This window comes from Danio rerio, chromosome 6 (assembly GCF_052040795.2).
Source record: "Danio rerio strain M-AB ecotype USA chromosome 6, GRCz13ab, whole genome shotgun sequence".
Lineage (NCBI taxonomy): Eukaryota > Metazoa > Chordata > Actinopteri > Cypriniformes > Danionidae > Danio > Danio rerio.
Window position 1 is genome coordinate 40,356,841 of NC_141026.1, and position 27,593 is coordinate 40,384,433.

The 27,593-nt window shown below is 35.7% G+C and overlaps 1 protein-coding gene across 6 annotated transcripts in view; it reads right to left on the reverse strand.

Moving 5' to 3' along the window:
- gabrg3 (gamma-aminobutyric acid type A receptor subunit gamma3) overlaps positions 1-27,593 on the reverse strand; it is a 234,166-nt gene that overhangs the window by 60,929 nt on the left and 145,644 nt on the right. For all 6 annotated transcript variants that reach the window (XM_087257620.1, XM_087257622.1, XM_087257624.1 and 3 more), the window contains one exon: positions 5,975-6,195. In XM_087257620.1, coding sequence (XP_087113746.1) covers positions 5,975-6,195 — 221 coding nt within the window. The remainder of the gene's footprint in view (positions 1-5,974; positions 6,196-27,593) is intronic.

Sequence of the window (27,593 nt, forward strand, 5' to 3'; positions counted from 1 at the left end):
AGCCATCTATAAGGCACAGTTATAGATAACTAACAAACTATTAACTTTTGTTTAACAAGTCATTTATAACTTGTTAACTAACAGTTTATATATGGTCTATTAACTAGTTATAACGGATAGTTATTCTAAAGTGTTACCCTTTGTTTTTTGTTATACCTGCTTTTTGAAACTGTTTTTCGACAGACTCGAACTCCGTTGTACAGCCAGCTCTGCTCTGCGTCTCAAGTATGCTGACTTACGTGATGAGCCACTGGGCAAACTGGTAACAGCGGAAAAGCCGTCCACATGAAGATAATCAGTCAGGTGGTAGCGTGAATATTAACAGACTGCCCTGTAGCATTAATTTAAAAGACGAAATACAGCCATAAGTACCTCTTGCTACATAATATGTGCTCTCTAGAAATGTATATGGGGGTAAATATTCACAATGAGCCTGTGCACAATTTTTTTTTTTGTACGCTCACTTTTGTATGAGAATAAGTGTCTCTCTCTCTATTTATATACAATATTTCTTCAATAGACAACACTGAATCTGGGGCACTTGATGACATCACAACAGAAAGACAGAAGATGTTTATTTTTGTTTTGTTTTTCCCCTCTGTCCTCATTGACGGGTTTTAACAGAAAGATAACATTGTGCAGTCTGAATCTGACAAAAGATTGTTGATGTGCACTTCCTCTACAGTGTAATTGTCCCCTATTAAAGATTTACCAGAGGACTCTAGTGCTGCCCAAGAAGGCTTTCCAAAGGTTTGTTCACAAGCCCCATTTGCAGTGGACTGATGAATAATATAAGACATCACAGGCAGTTTCAGCAACTTCCTGGTCTAATTGTGGTCAAACCTTGCCCAGGGTCTTATTGAACAGATCTGTCACAAATACCAAGCACTGAACCAAACTGGGCTAGTTAGATAGGAATAAATGTCATCATATCTCAACATCACAGACATTAGAGTCACATCAGACCAAAAACACTATTCCGTAGCAGAGCGTTAACTCACAAGACAGGCTGATGTCACTGAGAGTTTTCAAAATAGAGGATTTCTTGATCCTTGGCCACATTTCCAGAGGTCTTTAATGTTCCGGTCATAACATGGACATCTTAAATCCATCAAACATTATAAACACTACTTATCAGAGCTGAACACTGCGCTTTTCTGTCTCAGGGAATATTATTTGACACAGTGCTTCTGACAGTGACTGCTGACTTTTGTGGCACTTTAACTCCAGAAAATGCCATACATTTTTGACTGGGGAGCTAAATTCCGTTTAGGACTTTGAAAGCGATGACCTAAACGGAACTAGAGGCTCCTAAAAATGTCAACATGACATCGGCTCAGTCAAGGCAACTGATTAAAGGCATCAGAGTTCAGGAACAGAGGCTTCAGAACTTAAAAACTGCATTGAAAAGTAGCCCATAAGATACATGTTCAGTTTAGAGGGATGTCCATTTGTTTAACTTTAAATGATAAAATACATATTTAAAATGCACAATAGGCAAGAACAGTGATATATGTTGCTGACTTATGTGTTTACATTAAGAATGTAGAAAATCCAGAGAAATAAGCAATTTTAACAAGTGGCATGTACCATTTGCTACGGTAATAACATGACAATAATGAAACCACACACCCTCGATTTCTGGTTTGGTTCTATAGAAAACAGAGAAACACCAAAGATACTTCAGTATATTGTACTATGGAGCAGCATTGTAACAACTCTATAATGTATTTAGTTTAATTATAGGCTAAAATGTAAGTGGTTTACTAAAATTTCACTGCTTTTATGCCACATCTTGCTTATTTCTCATCAGAAATGCTTCGTCTGTTTCATTTTGCCTCAACAGCATTAAGTATTGAGCCTTAAACCTCTTGAACACCAGGATGCTTTCACTCATGCTCGTTGTCAGCATTTTTAAGATGTTTTTCGGCTTTCATACCCAAACAATTTTCACTAGCGATAAGCAAAGTAAACGTGCAAAATCATTCTTTTACATTTGATCGCGCTTAATGAACTTATAAGTCATAAAAAAGTGAAAGGAAACTCACCATTGAATCCTATTAGATCTGCAGTTACATGCATTTATAATTCCCTACTGCATTTTAGTAGTCGTTGTTGCATTCGCCATAAACACAGCTCCACAATCATCTTGCATCTGTGTATCTTCTTCTTCATTAGGAATGTGTGCTCGTCTAGACAATTTAGGGATTGAGTGCCACCAAGTCACATTTACTGTTAACTCCAGGCATGTGAACAAAAGAATCAATTTAAAAAAAAACAAGACCAATGCAAAAAAGCTTTTTTTTTTACTTTTATTTTTTTATTTTTGTATATAGTTCAAATATCTAAAGTCTAAATAATTCTTAAATCAAGAAGCATTACCTAGACAAGCAAAATGATTGTCTTGTTTAAAAAAATAATATTGCAAAATTAATTGCGTTTTTGCTTAAAACAAGCAAAATAATTTGCCAATGGGGTAAGCAAAATAATCTTGTTTTGACTATTGACATAAGATTTTTTTTACAACACACTGGCAAATTATTTTCATTGTTTTAAGGAAAATCTCTTTTAAAGTCCCCAGGGAACGGAAACTGCAACAATTTTTTCCTGTATTGTAACAAAAATATTAAAACGAAATTATCCTGTAACAAAATAGTAAATGAAAACAGTTGGTGGTGGCTTGTTTTTCTACTGTGTGCTGATTGAATGTGGTAAAGAAGGCAATTCATTCAGAAAGATTGGGAAAACGGTTATAACAACCTAACAGACACCCCCTCCTTATGATATCTGTTTGTTTTCAAAACTGATTTTATCACATAGTAACTTTATCACATAGTTTGAAATGTTTAAGCACTTGAAAATAAATTATCAGCGAACAGCCACAAACATGTTGACATTTGTAGCCATTTTGCCTGTTGAGTCATTTTAAGTGCATCAGTGTAAACATATTTTCAGATCTTTTTTCTAACATGAAGAAAAGCCAAAACCCTACTCTGATTATCAACCTCAGGCCATATGTGCTGTCAACAAGTATTTACCCTAGAATGTTATTTTTAGACATACAGTACTGTATACATACAGTATTTTTAACACATTGGCAACATAGGCATAGTACATTTTGCAGTCTGATTGTTTACTTTTGATAGGTCCCTTTAGGCATTCTGTTGATTACTTAAAAACTTTGTAACTATATCGCAATTTACTCTGATTAAAGTTTTAGTAGAGTATTAGACAATCAGTTAAAGTTGTCTTCAAATTAAAATCAGGGTGGGGCTAAATAGGAGAGCTCACTCTGATCCCCCGAGCTCAGCAACAGTTGAGGAAATTCCAAATCGAACCAAAACAAATGATTACAATTGGCCTAAGTTTGGCAAGAAATAAAATGGACAAATGTGTCAACCAGCAGAACCTGGAAAGGTTGAGATGATTTCACCAGTAGAACCTAAAATTGGCCTTTAATACCTGATTCCGTTTCAATAGAGCTAAATAAACAAAATATTAAAAAGAACTTCTGCAAGTAAAACTGCAATAAACTCCTAATTCAGAGCCCTGATGCTGACCTACTGTCTATTTTGTATTGTGTTTTATTTTTCCTTTTCTTATACCTTTCACAGTGCTGTTATGACCTTGTCAAAAGCTTGTGAGTCTTAAAAAAATCTACTTTCCATCTGCTGCTGGCCTTGTCAGGGTGATTATTATATGAATTGACACAGCTGACAGTATGTTGTGTTCAACAACAAAATTTTTCTATTTTGACTTTTTTCTTCCTGCTACCTTTCAAGCAATGAATAAAAAACATTTCAAAAGAAGACACTAAATATCAGTGACCCACTATCACATTCAGAGGTGAAACTGTTCACAGTTTCATGTTTCAGAACCAAAGAAATGCTTCTTGACCTTTTATTTCAAATGTCTAAGGAAATAATTACACGTTCAATGCGTAATTAGATAAAAGCAACTTTTTTTTGCAATTATACCTTTTCTAACCCATGATTTTTTCCTTATTCTCTCTTTAAAGAGATAATTAACCCAACAATAAAATTTGTTGTCATTTATTTACCCTCAAGTTGTTCCAAACCTGTATGGATTTCTTTCAGAAGAAAATATTTTAAAAAACATATACAATTACATTTGCAGCAATGACCTATATTTTTCTAAATATCTGTTTTTTATTTGTGTTTTTAGAAGATGAGAGAAACTATTAAAGGTTTGTGACAGTGAATACGTTTACATGGACACCAATAATCCGATTTAAATATTAATACAATTAAGACATACTCTGTTTAAGAGTCTACCATGTAAACTGCCATTTTTGATTCATCTATTCTGATTAATGTCATAATCGAACTAAACAGAAATCAGATTAACATGTGAAGAACGCACATTTTTTTTCTGCATTTTGTGACAGGATATCTCATACACATTCCATCCAGCTGTTTAATACTATTCTCTACAACTACTGAGTAAGTGAATGACCACAGACACCTGCATCACGAAATGCTGAGTTTTTTTTTCCCCATACAGCATGCAGTATCAAATTTTATTACAACTACACTCTTTCAGCAGTTCATACTAGCATCCAATATCTCATGGCAGGCGACATGCATGAAATGTTCCTGAATGAAAGTGAAAGTGAAAGTGCCAAACTGCAGTTAAAGTTGACAAATTAAAAATGAAACACCCAACATTACATGAAACTCCAGAGGAATTGGGGAAAGCATGGTGATGCAATGAAGTTAATAGAATTATGTACGATAACATGTAAATCAGTATTATAAAAGGAACATTCAAAAGTAACTCCTGTAATCACTTTAATCATACCTGTCAACATTGGGATGTGAAAATAAGGGATTTGCCCATCCCCAAAATAAGGGAATTCCCCCTTTAAAAAAAATCCCCAAATTACTAAATATCTTCATTTGGAGCTGTTTTATTGAAAATAAACAGTTAAATGGTCAGTAATACGTTTTATTATTAATATTTATAAAAGAAAAAAAAAACAGCATACATTAGCAGAAAATACATTAGCAAACAGTTCAGTTTATTAAAATGAATAGTTATTTTAAAGAAATAGAATCAAGTTATCAAATTTCATTAGCCGTTTCTTCACTGTATAACTTACACATTCTGATTAAAGGGCAAAAAATGAATCTCTTATTTATTTGGATTTTAAAAAATGTGATTACATTAAATAACAGAGGTGTCACTTTAAAAATACAAACATCTAATGTTATAATGAAAGCATTCGATTGCTTTCCTAAATTTTTATGCTCATATAGGACGGAATTAGTTGTGTTTGAAAAAAAAAACCCACCAAGATCGACATCTTTAGATATTATTATTATTAATTATGTGTGTATGTCTGATTAAACATGCACCGCAAACAGACTTTTGCTTCTTTTCAAATTGTGTATACAGAATCTGTTTGGGAAACAGATTCTGTAATAGAAAGGAAAGAGAATCATGCCGTTTTTATATTTATTTCAAAGTGTTTTCATGCCTAAACGAAGCAAAAGCACAGAACAGACTCACATTTAAGAGCGAGGGGCGGACCCTGGTGGTTCGGCGGTATGGGTTGCGAATAGGGTGACTCGGCTTTTTAACGTTTATTTGCCACCCTTCAGAGAAAGACTGAAAATACGGGAGAAATACGGGAAAATACCTTTACGGGATGATAGCGGGAAAAAACTGTAAATTATGGGTGAATCCCGGGAAAAACAGGAGGATTGACAGGTATGACCTTAATCGTATTATTGTCATATTCAGATTAAGGCAAATAATTCGATTACTGATGTCCATAGACGTAGTCAATGAGAAGATAACTAATAATGGCAGAACTTTACATTTTGGATGAACTATCCCTTATAATAGTTAGTTTATGAGTAAAGTTTTGTTTTATTTCTATAAATATCCATTCTGTCGTCCTGATTAATCAGTATAACAAACACATAACCAATGATTATAAATGGCTTACCTCAAAGTGTAAAGTATTTTCCCATCATTCCATATTCTGAGCAGCTGATTTGGCGTAGTAATCCAATGTGAATCTGCACTCTTAGAATTTCTGAAGATGGTATCCGGTAACCAAATGAGTCCAACCATATTACTGTTTAAAGTCAATATTTTCATAGTGCTGTTATATCTGAGCCGGCTATCTGTCCATGTCTGCGCAAAAATGATGTCAATCTGGTACTCCTGTGGGAAAAAAAAAATAAAAATCACGTGTCAAAGATGATTAAGCACATACTGTATTGGTTTTAATATACTGCAGCACTTATAACGATCACTTCTAAAACATGAATACAAAAGCAGCTTTTCATGTTGATTGGATATTTAATATATAACCCAATCTAATAAATATTGGCCTTGGCATTATTCTTTAGCTCCTTAGCACAAACCTGCTGTGATTTATTCCTAAACACCCTATAGTCCTAATGAGTGACAACACACAGCCTCACAGTAGTCACAAGTCATTGAATCAGCCATTACATTAATGCCAGAATTATTCAGTATTGAGTGATGGAGCACTGCTGATCCCACTGTGGTTTGGATGGAGGTCACAGTCAGCTTTGAGATACTTTAACAAGGATTATGAGGTTCTGGCACCGTGGAAGCTGGCAGCAGGAGCCACAGGAATTGAATGCGGTGAAAGATACATATACTAATCACACCACATGGTCCACAAACTTTCAGGGAATCCATGGCTTAAAAACCCACCCCAACAGTTATACAGACAACTTCTAAGCCAGCTAGATAATTTGCTTATTTAACTTGCACACATTGTTATTCTTTGGGTGGACAAGTAATCCATGCAAGTTAATCCACTGAAAAAATAGTTTGTTTTGGTAATCTTCATTAAAAGTCTGAACATTTGCTTTCAAATTTTGAGTGGCGGTGCTTCTTTGTTTGCTATTAGCAGTGTTGGGGAAAGTTACTTTTGAAAGTAATGCATTATAATATTGACTTACTGTTATTTTGTTTTAGCCACACTAATCTATATAGAGAAAATAAAGCATTACAAAATTCTGTCTAAACCAAAAATGCATATATATATATATATATGAAATTCATTTGTCCAAAAATGTTATGCTTTATGTTGATACATTGTTACACCACTCATTTTATGTTTTAAAACAAATAAAGAAGTCAGAATTATTAGCCCCCCTAAACTATTAGCTCCCATTTAATTTTTATCCCAAATTTATGTTTAACAGAGAGAAGCTTTTTTTTCAGCACATTTCTAAACATAATAGTTTTAAAAAACTCATTTCTAATAACTGATTAATTTTTTACCTTTGCCATGATGACAGCAAATAATATTTGACCAGATCTTTTTCAAGACACTTCTATACAGATTAAAGTGACATTCAAAGGCTTAACTAGGTTAATTAGATTAACTAGGCAGGATAGGGTAATTAGGCAAGTTATTTAAAAAAAGAAAACAAAATTCAAAAGGGGGCTAATAATTCTAACTTTAACTGTATGTATATATATATATATATATATATATATATATATATATATATATATATATATATATATATATATATATTCAAATGCATATCCAAATTCCTGTAACAAAATTTCTCTATGTGAGTGGATTTTGATATTGTACATTAGAAACACAATTAGGGTCTCTGTTATTTGCTTGTATAAAAAAAGATTTTTGTCATATTTTATTTTTGCTATGTGTTGCAAAAACATTAAAACTCAATATATCAAAACTGCTCAAAATGCAGAAACAAGCTTATAATTTCAAGGTGGTGACTTGCGTACATGGTTTAATATCACATCTAACCCCTTTAAGCTGTGGGAGAAAAATACTTGATAACATTTTTTAAACCACAGGGTGAAATGCATGCAGTATTTTATGCCATATCTTTTCAGCAGTGGGTTTTGGGGTTGAGAGGTCTTGATTTATGGTGCAGGAGATTTAACGGATGAATCCTTTTAACAGCTAAAAGGGGCAAGGCAACTACAATTAAACAAAAACCGAATGAGGCCAGAGTTTGTTTGAAAGCTTAGCAGCTGTTTCATAAATGCTCTTTGCCATTACAGCAGGAATTAGTCTCCATAAAGGGGTAATTTTGAAATCAGATCATACCATTAATACATTAATTCTGGTACACTAAATATTATGCTTCCAAAAAAAAAAAATTCCCTAGAAGTACTTTTTTTGTCTTTTTAATGTCTGAGTGAGTTTTGAAAAATACATAATGAGCTTCACCAGACAGTCATTGGGGATATGCATTTGCACCAATGAATGCTATCTGAGTATAATTTTTTTCTATACTCTAAAAAATCAATCAATCAATCAATCAATCAATCAATCAATCAATCAATCAATCAATCAATAAATAAATCAATCAATCAATCAATCAATTAATCAATCGATATCTAAATAAATACAATATGTATGTTGGGTAAAAAAAAACTGTAGCTGAGCTAATTTTTTTAAATATAAAAGGTATAGTCCAAATTTAACCTAATGTTTTGGTTTGTGCATTATTTACCTAAATTTATGTTAAAATAACCAAGCATGTTTTAGGGTGCATATTGCAGAGTTTTTTTTGTTTTTTTTTTTGCCTGAAGTAGAATGCATAAGTTTGACAGGGTCTCTGAGGTGCAAAAGTCACTGCATCTGAAATGATGCATAAATAGCTCAGAATCAATTTCCATTTCAAACATTTGAAACGAATAGAACTATTCTGAGGGAGCAGTGTAATCAAAATATGTGCCTAGCCTACGCATCAGCATGTGTGTGAATGTGTGTTTGAAAAACACCTTCTTTGGAGTGATTTGAGGTAGGATGACTAATGGCCTCATTATCTATTCCCACTTTGATGTCTGAATCCAGCCCTACAACCGTCCAGCTAATTTACTCCAGCCGTTGCAACCGGCCAACTCTTAAGCGCACCGACCCCACAAAACTCCACACAGAACTGATCAATGGGACCTGCACTAACTCAGTAAATGATTCACAGCAAGATAAATGTATGTGGGCATCTGTACACTGCTGGGTGGAGACTTCCTAAAATGTCACTGTATTGTACACCGAACTCTAAGGGATGACTTTAGATCGGTTTGAAAAGGTTCAAAAAGTTCTTTGAATTTTTAATGCTTTCAAACTGGGATCAGCAAGATGGTCAAATGGTGTTTTGTGGGGATACGATACGATGCGATATGATATATGATATGATATGATATGATATGATATGATATGATATGATATGATATGATATGATATGATATGATATATGATATGATATGATATGATATGATATGATATGATATGATATGATATGATACGATACGATAATTGATAATAAATATTTTTTTAAATATCCTCTTTTTTGAATGATATAAACAAATTCAAGTCAAAAGTGTTTGGAAACAATTCAGGATGAGAAAATTTTTTATGAGAACTACATTTAATTTTTTTTATTGGCGATTTTCACCTTTAATGGACAGGACAGTGGAGATTACAGACAGGAAAGTGTGGGGAGCTGAGAGAAGGGAAGGATTGGCAAAGGACCTTGAGTCTGGAATTGAACTCGGGTCGCCGCAAGCACCTTAGTGCTATGTGTCGACGCTCTAATAACTAGGCTATTGGCGACCCTCTTATTTTTTTATTATTATTTTAAATCACTTTTTAGGTAGGTCTAAATAATAATAAGATATTTATTTTAGTCTACGACCAGACATTCCTATATTTTTTTGTCCAAAGTGTTTATTTCTCTTTCTTTGCAATGTATACTATTGTTTGTATTGGTGTTGTATCTTTCTAGAGAGTTTCTTGTTGTGCTTGTTGACTTTAGCTTGCTCACTGAGAGCCGCAAGGCAATATGCAATGTAAAACTGCTTTGGAACAGAATTTATTTTGAAAAGTGCAATAAAATGATTCTCTTTAGGGTTATAATCCAACACTGCTCTAATAATACAGCAGGAACAAATATACCCTATTCAATATACTGTACACTTAATAATTGTTTCGGCTTTAGCACAAAGACAGTACAGCCAATTATTTTGTTTAACAAACAACACATCATAGTTTGTTTTTCCCACATAGTACAATGGGCTTCATGAAATCATACATAAATGTATACTTTTTTTTCAACATTTACAATGGAAATTCTGAGTGTTTTTCTATAGTACAGTATTTAAGGGGTCCTCATATTGAAATCACCTCAAAATGAAACACATTTGCTCACCCCAAAGTCATTTTAAAGCGATAAGGCTTTTGTTAATCTTTGAAACACAAATGAAGATAATTTTAATGAAATCTGAGAGCTTTCTATCCCTTCACTGAAAGCCTATTCACACAAAATGTATGCATGCAAGAGATCACAATAAAAGAGTAGAGCGATTTAGCATTCTGAAGGGATCACTTTATCAGATGATGAAAAGAACTAATTGAGACATTCATTGACCTAACAACACTGACCAGTTAGCATAAACAGGAGCCCAACCATGTCTGATTGGTGCACAAAAACAAACATTGTTTGTTCCCATGAAGCTCAAACGTGCTATGTAACACAAAAGAATGAAAATCACTGGTTCTCACACAACAAGCATACTTGAGATAATTGATGCTAAAAGCCAAAATAAATCCATTAAAGCCTAAATTTAATTCTTTCACATAAAGAAACAACAATGTTTATTGTGAAGAACTGTATAAATATGCTAATTCTATATCTTTATGAATCTTTTGAAGTGTTGGAATTTTGAGTAAACAGACTTTTAAAGGAGGAACTGATATTTGTTTGTGGTTTAGAAAAATGTGAGGGTGCATAAACAATGACAGAGATGTAGCTTTTACTGCTAGTTCTACCAGACAGACCTAATGTCACATCATTTTTTCATATCACAATCAATTTCAACCAATAGCCACAAGGCACAAGGAATACCTAATGTCACGTCACTCATTACAATTAGTTCCAACAAATAGCCAAAAGACACGAGCAATATATAAGCTGTCAATTCATTTCATTCATTTGGTTGCAGATACTGATGCAGATGTTCACCCATCATCCTCCCCACCACCACCAGGTTGGCCCTGCCCAGGGGAGTAGGCTCCGCCCCTGCCTTTGCCCTCAGCAGTCATAGCTGGATCTAAAAGCTTCCAATTCAAGCTACAGACAGGGCCTTCGCTTAAGAAATCCTATGTTTTGTTAAATTATACTTTTGTCATATAATGCTCATCAAATAAATGTAATTCAATATCATATTTACTGTATCTCCCTGGTTTTTCTGGTAGAACTTGTTTTTCTTTAGGGATAAAAATGAAAGTTTGAAAACTATCTCAGTCTTCTTTCTTTTATTGCGACTCTAAACTGATTGTCCCAGTTCATAATTAATAGTGGTTGTCACCCTCCAACCACACCTGCACCAGCCTGACAGTCACTTGACCTTTTGCTATCTCTCCCCAAAGGTGGGTCTCTTCATTATAATACCAGTCTCATTTATCACAAGTCAGTGGGCATGAGAGCCGTCTGGCCAAAAATTGTGACCTTTTGTTCTAGAAGCCAAAGGGAGTTCAGAGGTAGCTGGAAAAGAACATCACTTCAGGTCTAATCACCATCCAAGTGAAAATGTGTTGAGCATCAGAATAAACAGAACTAATGTGAGGTGATTCCATTACATCTGGACTAAACCAACAAACAGATGGTAAACAATAGAGAGAGATTGTGCTCATCCAAAGATGCCCAAAGTCAGACTGCTGCCATTTTACGAGCCACAAAGTGAAATTAGGCTTTGTTCTGTTCAACAAAAAGATTATCAATGATCCCATATAATGAAATGCGTGTAAACAGTTTCTTGTTGTTTGAGAGTTCCAGACTGTCACAGTCTGCGTGCTGCTAGACAATCTGTTATATTAATTAGGTTTTGAAGTGCTGCTTCAAAGCTCCGGGCCAGCATCAAAAGCTGAAAAATAAATAAAAATGTTTTACTGTATTGAGAGTGCACTCTAAATCATAAATCTGATGCCGATGCGGGAGAGATTTCAAGTTTCACTTGTGTGATAAACAAGGAATTATATAGGTGAAACATTATTCAACAGTATGGGATGATGAACTGTTTCAAGGTTTACCATGGTTTCGAATAGGGCTGGGCGATAAAATCTGTATCGATATTTATTGACCGTACACCATTGTCAATATCGATAAAAAAGATTTGGTATGTAGTTTCAGTATGAAGGCTATAATTTTATTAAAATGTGGCTGCTGAACACGTGCCTTGGAAGCAATGCCAATAAGGTTGGGGTGTCAATTTGTCATTTCCAATAGAGGCATAAGACTTGCATGACGCCCATTCGTGAGCAACATGCACATGCTGTGCAAGCAGTGGCACATGAACCGTGTGCACCTAGTTAAATAACACCTAAACTTTTTTGAATGCCCCGAGTGCACCGCGATTTATTTAAGTAGAACTAACCAATCTGTTTCACACTATATATGGAATATACACATTTCAGTAAAACGGCAGACTAATTACCTCGAACAATCACAGCACACCCAAACACTGCAGCAGCTTTTTTCTTTTCTCCATTAACTTGCATCAGAATTGCAGCAATGATTTGTCCGTTTATCATCCTCTGAGAAAACCTAGTTACAAGAGATGCCAGGGAAGCGTGAGGGCAAAGTTTACTGTAAATGGTCAAGGAATCCACGTGCTTGTCACTTCAGGTCAGAATAACAACACATGCGAAAATGAGTGCCGTATAGCAGCAGTGAGAAGATTGTAAACAAAACAAGGATGTAAGGATAATGCCATAGTGGCTTTTTGGTTTCCTTTCTAGTGCATCCCAGCCACTAGTTGTAGGGGGTAGTATAGTCATTCAACTTTACCATTTAATATGTATTTGAATAATGATGGTTGGTTCCTTTACTTGAAAGCTCACATTTCATTATCATGGTTTGTGTTGTTGACAGAGTTTGAGGTTTAATATGTCATTATTATTCACACCTTAAAGAGTTCTCTTTAACACTTTTTTGTTATAAAAATATGAGATAATTTGTTTAAATAATTTTGTTGACTATCAAAACTATTTGCCTTAGTAAATTAAATTAAAGTGATTAAATAAACAAATCCTAATATTCCTAAATTTATTGTTAAAAAATATTCAATAATTATTGATATCGAATGAAATGAAATGAAAAAGTTTTTTTAAATGTGTTGTAAAGAAAGCTGTGTTTTTTTAAACTAACGAAGAGAGCAGAAGTTAATGATTTATTTTAACTATTCAGTCTGACATGTTTACTGTTATGTTGATGTTAAAATATTATAAATATTTCCTAAAATAAAATAATTTGTGTTCAATGGGGAAAAAGGTTTTTTGCTTTTTTTTTTGTTTTACCCAGACATGTAAAATAAGTTACTTTACAGCAGTAATCACAATAGTCTGTGAAACTGTGGTATTTTATTCCAAGGTTATTATACCGTCAGAAACTTACACCAGCCTATACCTAGTCAACAGCTCCATGCATTCAATAAAATTACACTTTAAAATACAACATTATCATGTAAGAGTGTGGATATTTGTATACCAATGCAAAATTACCACAGACTATGAATGGTTGAGTTTGGCAACAAGTTTGGGTGGCACATTTATTTGGTAGGTTTAACAATTTGTCAAAAGTCCATTGATATAACACTCTGCCATAGCTCGAGCCCACTAGACTTGTTTTCATCTAGATAATCTTTCAGGACTGCAATGTGAAGGGTGATGTGAACATGCATTTACTGTAAAATCAAGGTTGTTATTTTGTTGTAGACTGAAATTGAAAGGCTTATTTAATGAATGATGAATGAAACAACTCATTTTATTCTTCTTAGAAGTCCCGACAGACGCATTCATGTCAGTGGTTTTATGTCATCATATTCATTAGCTGTTGGCTTCTGAACAGGGGTTGATTCAAAAGGTAATAACCATTGTATGCAATTCAATGCAAGTAAAAAGACTATTATTAATACAGAATGTGCTATTATCATGTGTACACTGGTAGAAATAAATGTACGAGAGCTGTCACTGTGGCAGAAGCTTTTTAAAGGGTATACATTTGCAAGTAAAAGATCCATATTGGGACCTCAAAGATACATGTTAAAACCATAAAAGTAAAAAAATAGACCTCTTAAAAATTTTAGGAACAACTTTTGAGATACCAATTTGAACCCTTTAGGTTCGTTTTGACTTTTTGTTTTCAAATTAGTTAGTTTTAATTAAGTGTAGAGGGATATTACTAGTTTTACTAGATTACAAGTTTTTGTTTGTTTTTAAATTTTGAAATAGTTTTGTTTAGCTTTGTTTAGTTTCAGTATAATTTTTAGTTTTTTGTTATTGTTTTGTAAATTAGAATATTTTTAAGGTGCAAGATTCAAAATTATCAGATTAAATATTGTATAATAATTATTGAGAAATAATTGTATAATAAAAACTAAAAAAAAAAGATAAATTTTTTAAAATGTGTTCAGAGGACACATAAACACTACCATAGTTTAGCTCCAACCACCTCCAAACCACACATGCTTATTAGTCTCTAGTAGTCTTGAAAACCTTGATTAGTTGGATTAGCCATGTTTGATTAGGGTTGGAGCAAAATATCGCCGTTAATCTATTCTCAAAATTGGTTTGGGAGCTGGGTCTGTTCTACACAAGTTATGGTGACTTTCACCTTGATATTATAACGTGGATGTATACCTGACCGATGAGCCATCTGACAAAAAAGTGCCCTTCAAATCAGTAGGATGCCTGACTTTAACTGCTCTGTGTGTGTGCGTGTGTGTGTGTGTGCAACATCTGTAGTGTTCTGGTCGGCATTGCTGTTTCTTGTCCTGTCTTATTTGGACTAAATGTCTCACAAACATTTGGTTTGGTTTGTGTTCACACCATCTTTTCTCTCTTTCTGAACCCCGGTATGCTTGCCATCAAGCTGCTGTTCTGTGTACAGTTGTTGCTAGGTGACGGTTACGAAAGCAAAGCAGCAAAATGGAAACATCAGCACATTATGGGCATTCTGCCCTTACTTGATCTTTTGCTTTTGTTACCAAAACCAAAATACAAAGAGCGACTTGCATCAATCTGCCGCATATATATATATATATATATATATATATATATATATATATATATATATATATATATATATATATATATATATATATATATATATACATATATACATTTAAAGTGTACAGAACATCACATAATGTCTGCAGAAGCTGATTTTGGTGGAGACAAGCAGACATTGTCACTGTTTTCACTGGGTCAGTCCCACTTGTCGCCAAGGCAGGTGATACACAGACATATACACACAAATGAACATTATGAAAGCTAAAGTTTGTTATACAGTTGGCAGTGCACTTCCATTATTTGGTACAGTTGCATTTATAATAAAAATGAAGCGTACCAGAGTTCGCACAAACTGTACCGCAGACCACCTCTTTCAGGCAGACTTGGATAAAGTTTGTGAGTGCGCACCAGAGTTCATAAGACAGCGTTCACACTAGCTAAACATACCATACTCTGATGTCAAACGTACCCGGGTGCAGACCAAAAGTGCTAGTGTAAAAGCTCCCTTAGAGTGAAATTATTTGTATATGTAATTTCTCAATGACTAATAGGAATATCGCTCATTACAGTAGTTTGTCCGGCCCAGGCTCTTTTGAGAAAGGAATCCTTTTCTGCTGTGCTTCTTGTCGTGTCCACAAATGACCAGCATACAGATTAGTGATTTCCCTGAGCAGAGATGCTCCCTCAGCTGTTCAGATCAGAATGACTGAGTTAATTCCACCACGCCTGACAGGCACATCGCGCCATTTGTGGTAATGACATCTCTCTGCTCAACTGTCCCACACACACACACACACACACACACACACACACACACACACACACACATTCACCTTTGATTTGTGTGTGAGAGCCACACAGTATCAGATTCATCAGGCTCCTTCTCCTCCCATAGCTCTAATTAAATTCCTTGTGCCATTTATCATCGGAGAAAGAGAATATATAAATAAAGGCCTGTTGAATGAATGATAAAACAGGCAGAGGCAGAATTATGCAAGCTCTGGAACCTTCACGTCCAGTGGGATGTTAAGGAGAGGCACTAAATGAATATGGCATTTAGTCATGACAGGACCACAGGGGAGCAGCACATAGGACATACACCACAGGGAGTCCAGGTCTGTTCCAAAGTGTAGAAGGAAGCTTGCATAAAAGTTCTTCCTTTGGTGACAAATTTCATTAGAATATTTAGCAACGAGCTTGGCCTGCTTTATCATACTTTGTGTGGCAAGTAGTTAATGGTAAGTCCATTCAATGAATAAACAAACAATTTACACAAATGTACAGCAATGTACCACTTTATTTAGATTTTAAACACTCTATGGCTCTAAGTAACTTTTGCACTTTATTTTGATGGATGCCAACATGCATTCCATACTCAGTAACTTTTCAAGTACATCAGGCATGTCTAAGCTTGGTCCTGGAGGGCCGGTGTCCTGCAAAGTTTAGTTCCAACCCCAATCAGACACATCTGGGCTAGCTAATCAAGCTCTTACTAGGTTTTCTAGAAACATCCTTGCAGGTGTGTTGAGACAATTTGGAGGTAGAATCTGCAGGACACCGGCCCTCCAGGACTGAGTTTGGACACCCCTGAACTACATGCTAGTATTATACTAATCTTAACCTTAAACTAACCCTATCAGTCTGCTAGTACTCTGCTAAACTGAGAGTTAGCTGACATGTTGTTGCAATGTTACTTTATTTATTACCAGATCTAAAGTGCAATAACAAGATAAAGTGTAACCAAATGTTTCATTAGTTAACATTGGTTTATGCACTATTTAAAGCCTTCATATTTACAATAAATTTTTTAAATAAATAGTTTCTCTCTTCCATCAATACAGATCTGTTTATACACTGATTATATCCAGCGGCACCACATTTTTCAATCTGGAAATCATCAGCATCAATGAAAATTGGCCGTAATATTAGTAAGAATGACATGATTTATAGGCCAGCTCAGATCGAGCTGGGTGCAATAGGACCAGTGGGTTACATGTGGGGGCTCGTCCGGGATGGGAGTGAGGTTTAGGGAGGTTGAGTGTAACAGAGGCCAGCTAGAGAAGTGCTACGCAGGTAAACCTCACTCCTCTGACCTCTAAAGATGCTCTAGCAACAGAGGCCATAGTCTTTAGCCTCTTTGTTAAAGCAACCGACTCCCATACAATGAATTTATGGTTTGATGCCAGCTCAGGCCAGTTGGGTTACATATATACAAAACAACAACAATAAAAGCAAATTCTCTTCCAGTGGAAATGACCTCACTGACAAAGCCACTATGCTAGTAACATTAGCTAAAAAAAAGTTACGCATTTCTTGTCAGTGAAGTCACCCTCAAATGCCAGTTTCACTTCTGTAGAAGATAGGGTAGGGTGATTCACTGAAATAAAAATCGCAAAAGCAATTGAGCATAATTGTGACAATTGTCATATCTTGTCAGGGAAGCACAGATCTGTGATCAAAATCTTGCCAAATCTTCTCCAAAGGCTAGAGGGCGCACTCAGGAACACTCTAAAGACATGTGAAGAAGAAACCCATGAAATACCAGCCTGATCTCACGAGGAAACGTAAGTATTTTCAGTTTTGTCAGTTTAGTGGCTAATTCACGTTCAGTTGTACGAAAATGTACGGTTTTAAAAAGGAGGCGTAGCACCCAACCCCACCCCTAACCCCAACCATCATTGGGTGATGAGCAAATCATACTAAATTGTACAAATTAAATTATACAAATTCATATGAATTAGCCACAAAATCAAAAAGTTCGGAATTGCTGTGACATTGCTTTGGAAATACAGCAGTTGTTGAATAAACAGATAAGATTTACCTGCTTTCATTGATTCAGCATGACTAATAATCACATGACAACAAAATAATCTCACAGATTATTTTACCTTAAACACTTGACTGAAGTTATGAGGTGACTTATTATGTGATAATTTTTAAGTGCATCATTTGCTGCATAAGTCATTATCTTGATGTCATTATTGATTATCAATAAAATTGAATTTGTGGTTTGCTGTGTGTTATTTTCCATCATAAACCCATAAAGAGGAAAAGTACAGGTAATTTGTAAGAAGATTCTGGGATAAGAGTTGTGGTAAAATGAGGATCAATATTGACATTTCCAAGACGCTGAGAGTTCACAACAAGCTCGAGCTAGAGAGAGATGCCAATCCTGCATATATTTTATGAGATGGTGAGCAGCTGTTTGAATTCCTTTATATAATATTATCATATCGATCAAGCTTACTGCAGTGATGTGCAAAGATTGTCGCATGCGAGCCATACAGTTTTTGCATCCTGTATAAAATAACAACATTCTGTATATTTTATTGTATTTTTAATAATTTCATCCACTTAAAACAGTGCTGTGGTATCATAATATTATTTGAATGATCAAATTGCAATATTTGTAACACTAATTTATTACCCCTTACATGAATTTGGATTAGATTAGATTACATAGATTTTAATTATCAACATGAATAGTTTAACAGCTTTTTTGAATGGGTCTCTTCAGTTTGACCAAGATGAGGCAGCAATTTCAGTAGAAGGCAATATTATATCTGATGCTTGCCTACATACATAGCTGCCCAGTGATTAGCACTGTTGCCTTAAGGCAAGAATGTATCTGGTTAAAGTCCCTACTAAACGTGTGGGTTTTCCCTGGGTTCTCGCCTTCCTCCTACAGTCCAAAAACACGAAACATAAGTAAATTTAACATACCAAAATTTTACCATGGCCAAGCTCTTAGCGAGTACACCTCTCCACAGCCATCCATATCTTTCATTAGCCAGAAATAAGCCAGGGAGAGTTCATCGAAATCTGAGCTCAAACTCCCCTCTTGCCCTGCAAATGGGAGGGAGCCCAGGGCTCAAGGATCTCATAAGCTCAGCTCTAAACAAGCTTTATTATTAAACAAGTTTGTACAAAAAAGGTTGAAACAAAAAAGTTTGAACTCTTGAAATGACCTTTAGTGTAAAATCTTGAAAATTGTCCCTATAACAAGTGTACACCAACTGCAAAGTCTAGCAAGAAACTGCGATGAAAAATCATAAAGCTGAGGGTGAAGTATATCATTCTCCTTTGACAGCTATTGCTGATTAAAACTTCAGTGCAAATGCGTATGTATTTATCAATTTTATTTAATTATTAAGAACAGTATTTCAGCGCACATTGTCCTTTAAATTTCAAAATTCAGATTTTACTAAAAAGCCGATGCTGTACATGAATTCAGTGCAATAACATATAAAAGATCTGTGATCAGTGCTTTACATTGTCCTGAGAAATTACATTTACACAGATCTGTAAAAGATGGGAGCTTTAAGGGAAGACTTTCAATTGACATCCAATTCAAAGCCAAATCAATTCCATAAAGACTCAAAGATTGCCATTCATCTGCTACGATGGCTAGTTATAGAATGTAAAAAGACGAAACCTCTGGACCTTGAAAGGAAAGAATAAAGAATACATTTTCAAAGCAATGAAACCTTTGAAAGGAATTGTACTTAATAGTTTCCATTTTAATTAAATTTTATCCATCTAATTACTCAAGTTTCCTGCTATTAATGCCAGCACAGTTTAAATGATTTCTTCCTTTATGTTCATGAAAATGCAGTTTGTCCTTGATGCTTAATAGAATGGTACAGCATTTTATACATTTGCAATTCTGGAAACAAACCATAAAAAACTACTACTTAAATTTAACAAGTCTTAAAATTACAAACTAAGTAATATAAAGTAAATAGATGGGGGAAAAGTCCATTAAAAAAGCATTTGTGTTTATTTATTCAGCAACTGTACCCGAGAAATAAGTAAAGGAAATAACAATGTATCCTCGGGAGGCTTGAGTAAACTCTTTAGATTAGTCAGTGGAAAAGTTCTGTTTCCAACTAAGCTGCAGATCTGTGCTACGTCTCTTGAGGACCCCATGGACTCCGAGGAACCACATTTATATTACAGAATCAACAAACCAGTAAAATGGTAACTTTAAAACATCACTGAGAAACCAGTGCTAATGTAATATGTACCATTTCCTAACAGTGTTCATACAGTAGTGTCAGCAAAATAGGTGTGGGCAGTGTTTTTATTTATTTATTTTATTTTGGCTTGCTATCACTGTAAGTTCCTTTTCAGTTTGACTAAGAGTAGTTTGAAAATAATTGCATTGGATTAGTGTTATAGTGTGCCTTTTGTCTCTATTTGTAGATAATAACTGCCACAACCATTTATACCATGCAGTGTGAGTCCCTCAAAGATGTTAAGAAAAACAGACACTTTTCATCCTCTTGAGACAATGCTAATTAACACTTAGCATCCCCTATGGCCTAATAATGGAGCTTGCTGTTTTTGTCCTCATTGAAACTCAGAGAATTTACCTCCCGGTGAAAGTCTCTAGTTTGAAAAATGTGTCTATGAGCTGCTCTACATTCGATTTTTATCCAATTAAAAGGAAGTAGGATGACCTTGTGCACATCTAAAAAATCTGAAACAAGCCTGTTTTTGCTCTTTTCATGTTTAATAGGAATTGTTCCCCAAATAATGAAAATCCTGTCACTGTTTGCTCATGTTCACAGTATGAAACACTTGCAAAGAATTGGGGGCTGCAGCTTTTAAGCTTCAAAAAGGATAGAAAGCATCACAAAATGACTCATGCTTAGGAATGGCATTAGACTGAGTATGTATGATATACAGTATAGAGGCATTTTTATAAACAATATGTTATGAGGTATTAACAAATATGTTTGACATATTTATTCAACTGCATTTGAAAAAGAGTGGGGTACACAAAGGGCCCTATCATACACCTGCCGCAATAAGGCACAAGACTTGTATGGCGCGATTTGTTGCTATTTTCAGACAAGCACAACCCTAATTTTCATGTTTTGGGGCATGTTGTTTAAATAGCAAATCTATTTGCACTTTTTTTGTGGATTCATACTGTAGGTGTGCCAGTCTTAAAAGAATATGTGTTAAGGCGCATTGTTGGCTCCTGTTTTGAGGAACTGAAATAGACAGCATCATTGACTTGCCTTGGGGTGGGGTTTCAGTTTATTCATAAAAATATACTTTAGTATAATATTATTAGTAGTAGTAGTTTTTATCATATGCATATTTCATTCATCCTTTTTCTTTTCGGCTTAGTCCCTTTAATAATCTGGGGTGGCCACAGCGGAATGAACCACTAACTGATCCAGCATATGTTTTACATAGCGGATGCCCTTCCAGCTGCAAACGATCACTGGAAATTTGCATATTTATATTTGCTTTAATAAAATCAAGTTTTTTTTGTCTGCCTGTCGGGTTTGGGAGATGTATGCATCACCAAATGGGGCAAGAACAGGACGTGTGTTTGGATAAAAGTTTTTGAACCACACTTTGGTATTATTGTTATTGAATTTATTTGTTTGCTGGAAATTAGAGCTGAACTTAGAAATAGTTTTGGAAGAAACTTAACATTCATTCATTTTCTTTTCGGCTTAGTCCCTTCATTAATCGGGTCGCCACAGCAGAATGAACTGCCAACTTATCTAGCATATGTTTTATGTAGCGGATGCCCTTCCAGCTGCAACCCATCACTGGGAAACATCCATACCCACTCATTCTCATATATACACATCTAATTCACCTATACCACATGTCTTTGACTGTAAGAAACCGGAGCAGCTGGAGCAAACCCATGCGAACATGGGGAGAACATGCAAACTCCACACAGAAATGCCAACTGACCCAGCCGAGGCTCGAACCAGCGACCTTCTTGCTGTAAGGTGATAGTGCAACCCACTGCATCACCCAGAAACTTAACAAACGAAATTAAATGTGTAGGCTACTGGATGTCTTTATTGAAGTGAGTTTCCACCATTTCCTTATCCATGACAGTAAAGGAGTAAAGAGTAAAAGTAATGAGAAAGAGAAAGTAAAAATGTTGAATGGAGGGGGCTCGTTCTTTATCCTCGCACTGCAGATGGTCTATTTAACTGTTTTCTCCCTAGTGAAGCGTTTTTCCACTTCCAAAGTCCACCATGTAAATAGCAAATGTGCCATGGTGCTACACAACTAAATCTTGAAGGGAATGGGAGATGAGACTATGATTGGTTTAATGCACGTTATACTCAAAACACACCCATAACCTATTAAGAGAATAAGCACAATGCTGTTAGATGATGTGCCAGGTGCAAACCATATTTTTCCATTCTTGAAATAGAAGTGGATTTGGACCCGCCTGTAATGCTTCTGAGTCATGCGCTTTAGACTTTGCACCTAGATCATAAAAATAGAGCCCAAAATCAGAGAAAGTGCATATTCCAGTTAGTAGTAATTATAAGGTACAGTGCAAATGCCTCTATACTTAAATACTGTAACTCATAAGAAGCATGAGATGAATCTTCTAAAAAAAATGAATAAAAAATATTCTGAAAAAATGACAGACTAAAATCTGCAGATTTGTGAAGAAAATCGTTTTGATAAGTTTTGTGAACTGCTTTAATCGAAAACATCACATCCAAAAGAAAGATTAATTCGTGAATCAGATATTGCAACTTTCTCTTTTTTACTTTGTTTAGGTATTTTCATCACACAAAGCTCTTGTACAGCTTCAAAAGACTTTTGAATACAGCACAAGTCAAAAGGGACCTCTTTTATGGTGCTTTTTTTGGGAACTAAAAAGCCCCAGTCCTCATTCGCTTTCATCATTTTGATTTGTGTCCAGTATATTTTTCAAAAACAACACAAGGATGAGCAAACAATGCCAGCGTTTTCATTTTTGGCTGAACTATAGCTTTATATAAGACTCGAAGTAGACAAAAAAGTAGTTGTGAATAGTGCTTGAAGAGCAAGCCAATTTTCACTGTAGGAATTCCCTCTTGGAGAAAACTCTTTTCAGATTCATGTACTTTCCAGTGAAGCGAAAAAGTGCTTACAGTGCTTTTTACTCCAAGTCATTCCTCACCCCTCCCTCTGTCCTCCATATCCACTGAGCTAGTCAGAGTTTCTCCATGCTCATTCACATTCTCCATGCCACTTTCTCTTCAGTCCCTGTCCGTCTTAAGCGTTCACCTTTCCACCTACAGTAATCTTTGTTCCTCCTACTCTCTCTCTCTTTCTCTCTCTCTCTTTCTATCATTTTATCCCTCTCAGCATTCAAGCTCAGGAGCTTACCTGCTACTTCAAAACTCAAACCCTCCATTTCACACCCTCTCGAAAGAGAAATCCAAGCTGCAATGGTCTCCAGCACACAGTATTTCCAAAGGCGTGAAAAGTGTCAGTTTTCTCTGATCATCTTAGCCCACCCAGACCAAGTGACATAAGTGGGCCGCTGACTTGTGGAGAAATGTTGGCAGGGCCGGTGATTATGCGGCAGAAGATCTGCGGGGTCAACCTCAGCCCCGAAAGCGGACTGCATATGTTTCGCTGGCAGACTTTAGAGGCATGTGCTGCTGCCCTCATTACAGACACCCCGGGGTTACTTTATCGATGGGAACCACAGGGTTTTCCAGCCTCACTGAGACAGCTAAATAGGTTATGGCTCCAGGCTGCAAGCAAAGCCACAAACTCGATCTAAACATTCCATGCCGCTTTCTGCTTCTTCATCTTTCAGATAGCTAAAGATCACCCTGCAGTGTTCACACACACAAACTGTATTGTACCTCTGTGCCGTGCTGTTAATATCACAACTTCCCTGCAGCCACGTATAAATGAGTTAACACATTTGCCCTGGCATCACAACATGATGCATTCTGACAGACTAATGTCGGCTACGTTTGGTTTTTGTGCACATAAAGTGTTGTATTTACACAAAGTGCATTACTAAAAATTATTAGACTTCCTATTGCAAGGAATTGCTATGGCACCAGTATTATTAGAGCTATTTTGTTTAAAAGAGAGATCATGGTTCTGGATACACAGCTACTCCATATTCATATTCATATTTATATTCTGCTCCAGATATTTACATATTCATTCCTTCATTCATTCATTTTCAACTGCTTTTCTTGGGCCGGGTCGCGGGGGCAGCAGTCTAATTAGAGAACCACAGACTACCTTCTCCCCAGACGCTCCCTTCAGCTCCTCGGAGGGATCCTGAGGCGTTCCCAGGCCAGCCGAAAGACATAGTCCCTTCAGCATGTCCTGGGTCTTCCCGGAGGCCTTCTGCCAGTGGGACATGCCTGGAACACCTCCCTAGGTAGGCATCCAGGAATCATCCGAAACAGAGGCCCGAGCCATCCCAACAGATTTCTCTTGATGTGGAGGAGCAGCGGCTCTACTCCGAGCTCCTCTCGGTTGACAGAGCTCCTCACCTTATTTACAAGAGTGCACCCTGCCACCCTGTGAAGGAATTATTTCGGCTGCTTGTATACGAGATCTTGTCCTTTCGGTCAGGACCCAGAGCTCATGACCATAGGTGAAAGTAGGATCATAGATTGACTGGTAATCGAGAGCTTTGAATTTTGGCTCAACTCCTGCTTTACCACAAGTGACCGGTACGTCGACCGAATTACTGCTGCCTCTGCACCAATCCGCCTGTCAATCTCCCATTCCATCCTTCCCACTCGTGAACAAAACTTCAAGATACTTGAACTCCTCCATATGGGGTAAGGACTTTCCTCTAACCTTTTATTTATATTTATTTTCTAGTCAAATAGTTTCAGAAATATTCAAATGAAATTAAGTGAGTTTTTCTGCAAAACAAGAAAAAAAAAATCTGCCAATGAGGTAAGTAAAATAGTTACCCCCTTTGGCAGTTTAATTGACTTGTTTTAGGGGAAAACTCGCTTAATTCTGACTTTTTAGTTTTGAAAATAAAACAATTTATGTCCCAATTAGGTTTTTTTTTTTGCTCTGAGTCAGAGTCATTTGATTTTGAGTATCTACTGATACCGAAACATGATGCGATACTTCTATAATACATAAAAATAAATAAATAAATAAATAAAAATCAAGGTTCTATGTGCTCCATAAGCATAAGAAATCCAGGGTTCAAAGGCGAATGGCAGGTCACTCATTGCGATAATTTGTGCTATCTTGACTGTGATGTCCTGTGCATTAGCGTTGTCACAAGGCATTTTTTCTCTCCTCTTCAAACACTCCTGCAGTGTGAGCTGACTTGTCTTCATTTGGGTTGCCTGGGTAAACTCGCTGTATTGTGTCGGGTGTTTGTTTTTAAGGGACTTATCAGGTTTGTTGTGTTCAATGTAGCCTTTTCCTTTCCACCCCGTGCAATCCTAAGTTTACTTATCTCACAGTTTGATATGGCAATGTTGTCATCATCAACTTTATAATATCTCCAGAGTGCAGACATACTCGTACTATCCTCTTCAAGCTGCTTCCCTGTTGTACTCTGCTGGCATTTAACCAATAGAGTCCTGATTGGGAGGTAACGTCTGGTTCCGATTGAGTTTGAAACTGTGTGATCGGACCCAATTTCCGATCACATTATCGAATCTGGACATCCCCAAAATTTTTAATGGTTCTTGATATACATTTTTAATGTTTTGACTAGAAAAGCATTTTTACAGTACAAACAAAGCAGCATAAGATGAAAAATCTATTTGAAAGTCTATTTGAATACAACTAATTATATATGAATTTATTCTCAACTGGTTTAAATGAAAATCAGTTGCCAGCAGAAAGTTACTTTCAAAATGTGATGCTACTGTTAGTACTGTTAGTGTTCATATTCAAACTATCAAATTTTATCGTACAGTACATCTATATATGGAATATTATATGCTGCTTGGTCAATTGTGACATTCCAAAATTATTTTTTGGAATATTTAATTAATCCCAATAGTGAATAACATAACATATGTGAATCAAGTAAAATCAAGTCAAGTCAAGCTTTACATGTGTGGACATAAAGAGGAACGAAATGTCATGTCTCGCAAGACAACGGTGCTACATAAATTAATCATGAATACAAACACAACACTGGACATTAGAGCTATTTAAAATAAAATGATGCATAACTACCATATACTATAAGATACTTTACACGCAAGTGTCAAGATACACACTAAAATGATCACTCTTTGGATTGCTACCGTATCAAAACTAAAAACTGTAATCTCAGTACATCTGTGATCATGTGACATTTTGTATAACAGGAGTAAAATGTGGTTGCAAAAAAAGCTGAAGGCTGAAGCTGTTTCATAACCTTAAACAACTGCTCTTTCTGTGTCAGCAGGAGCACAAATTCAGATTTAAGTGTTCTGCTGTGATTGTTCTTGTTAAAGGTTTAATGGACATTTACAGACATAGTCAAGTCATTGCAACTTGAATAGGACTGTCTGTTTGAATTGAGATGCAAATGCAAACACAGTTCCACTGGCAGTAATAGCAATGCCAAGGTCACTAGTTCAACACTTACATCTACGTAAAGCCTTTCTAAGCATTCTATTCGTCTATGCATTAAAGCAAGAGGTGTCTCCATAAAAATGTTAGACAAGCCAAAAGGTCACCACTTGCCTTAAGTGAGAAAGATAAACTTTAATTAAAAAGATCATATCATGAATGACATCCAAATGCCACTTTAAGAGCACATACAGAGACACACACTTTGGAGGAGGTTTATCATTAACAGACTATTAAATTATCAGTTAGCGGTCAAAAATACTAAACATCTTAATATATTAAGCTGTCATTATAATTCATAATGCAACCTAAACCCTGTAATTTCTCTATGTCAGAAAAACAACTTTGAAAATATAGATCATTTCAATCCGGTCATGTCCTCATCCCATAAACATTTGCTGCTTGTTATTAAACAAGCATACCTGTAACAAGAGGTGATTCAATCATAACTTAATGTTAAAACAGCTATCATTATTTATCAATATGTGGCTCTTTATGGATTTTCGGAAGCTAGAGAAATTAAAAATGTAAAACAGGAAATATGTAGGGATTATTGTTTTGTTTACATTGCTCAAAATGGTCTATAAGAAATATAAAAAGACAGTCAGGATACAAATACACAACTGTGCCACAAGTTTCTTAAATTTAGTATTTCATTCTTTAAGAAGACAAAGTGTACCATATAGACTTTCCAACTTTATAACCTAATCAGAGCTGTTGTTCAGTGGCACAACAACGAATGGATTTTATATGAAAGAACCATTTCTTGGAAACAGACTCGATTTAAACTTATGGAGTTTTAACAGTTTAGTTTTACCATTTTAAAATCAGTTCAGCTAACCTCTGGGTCTTGCCAATAGTATCTTACTGCAGACTTGCATATGCAAGCTGAAACACGCAGTCTCATTCATGAAATCTCAGACACAATGCATTTAATGGAGCATGTGACGTCACTGTGAGGGGTGTGGTTAGGGAGGGGGTGAGGTGTGCGCATTAAAACCATTGCATGCAGCTCAGCTTGCATCTGCAACCAGTCTGCAGCCTTAGAGTTAGGGTAAGGGACACCTTTACAGTAGCTTAGCACAAATAATTGAATGGGATTAGATCATTAGCATCTTGCATATGGGCATAATTTAAATTTTCTGTCCGTGTTAGTATACAATGTAACTACAGAAGT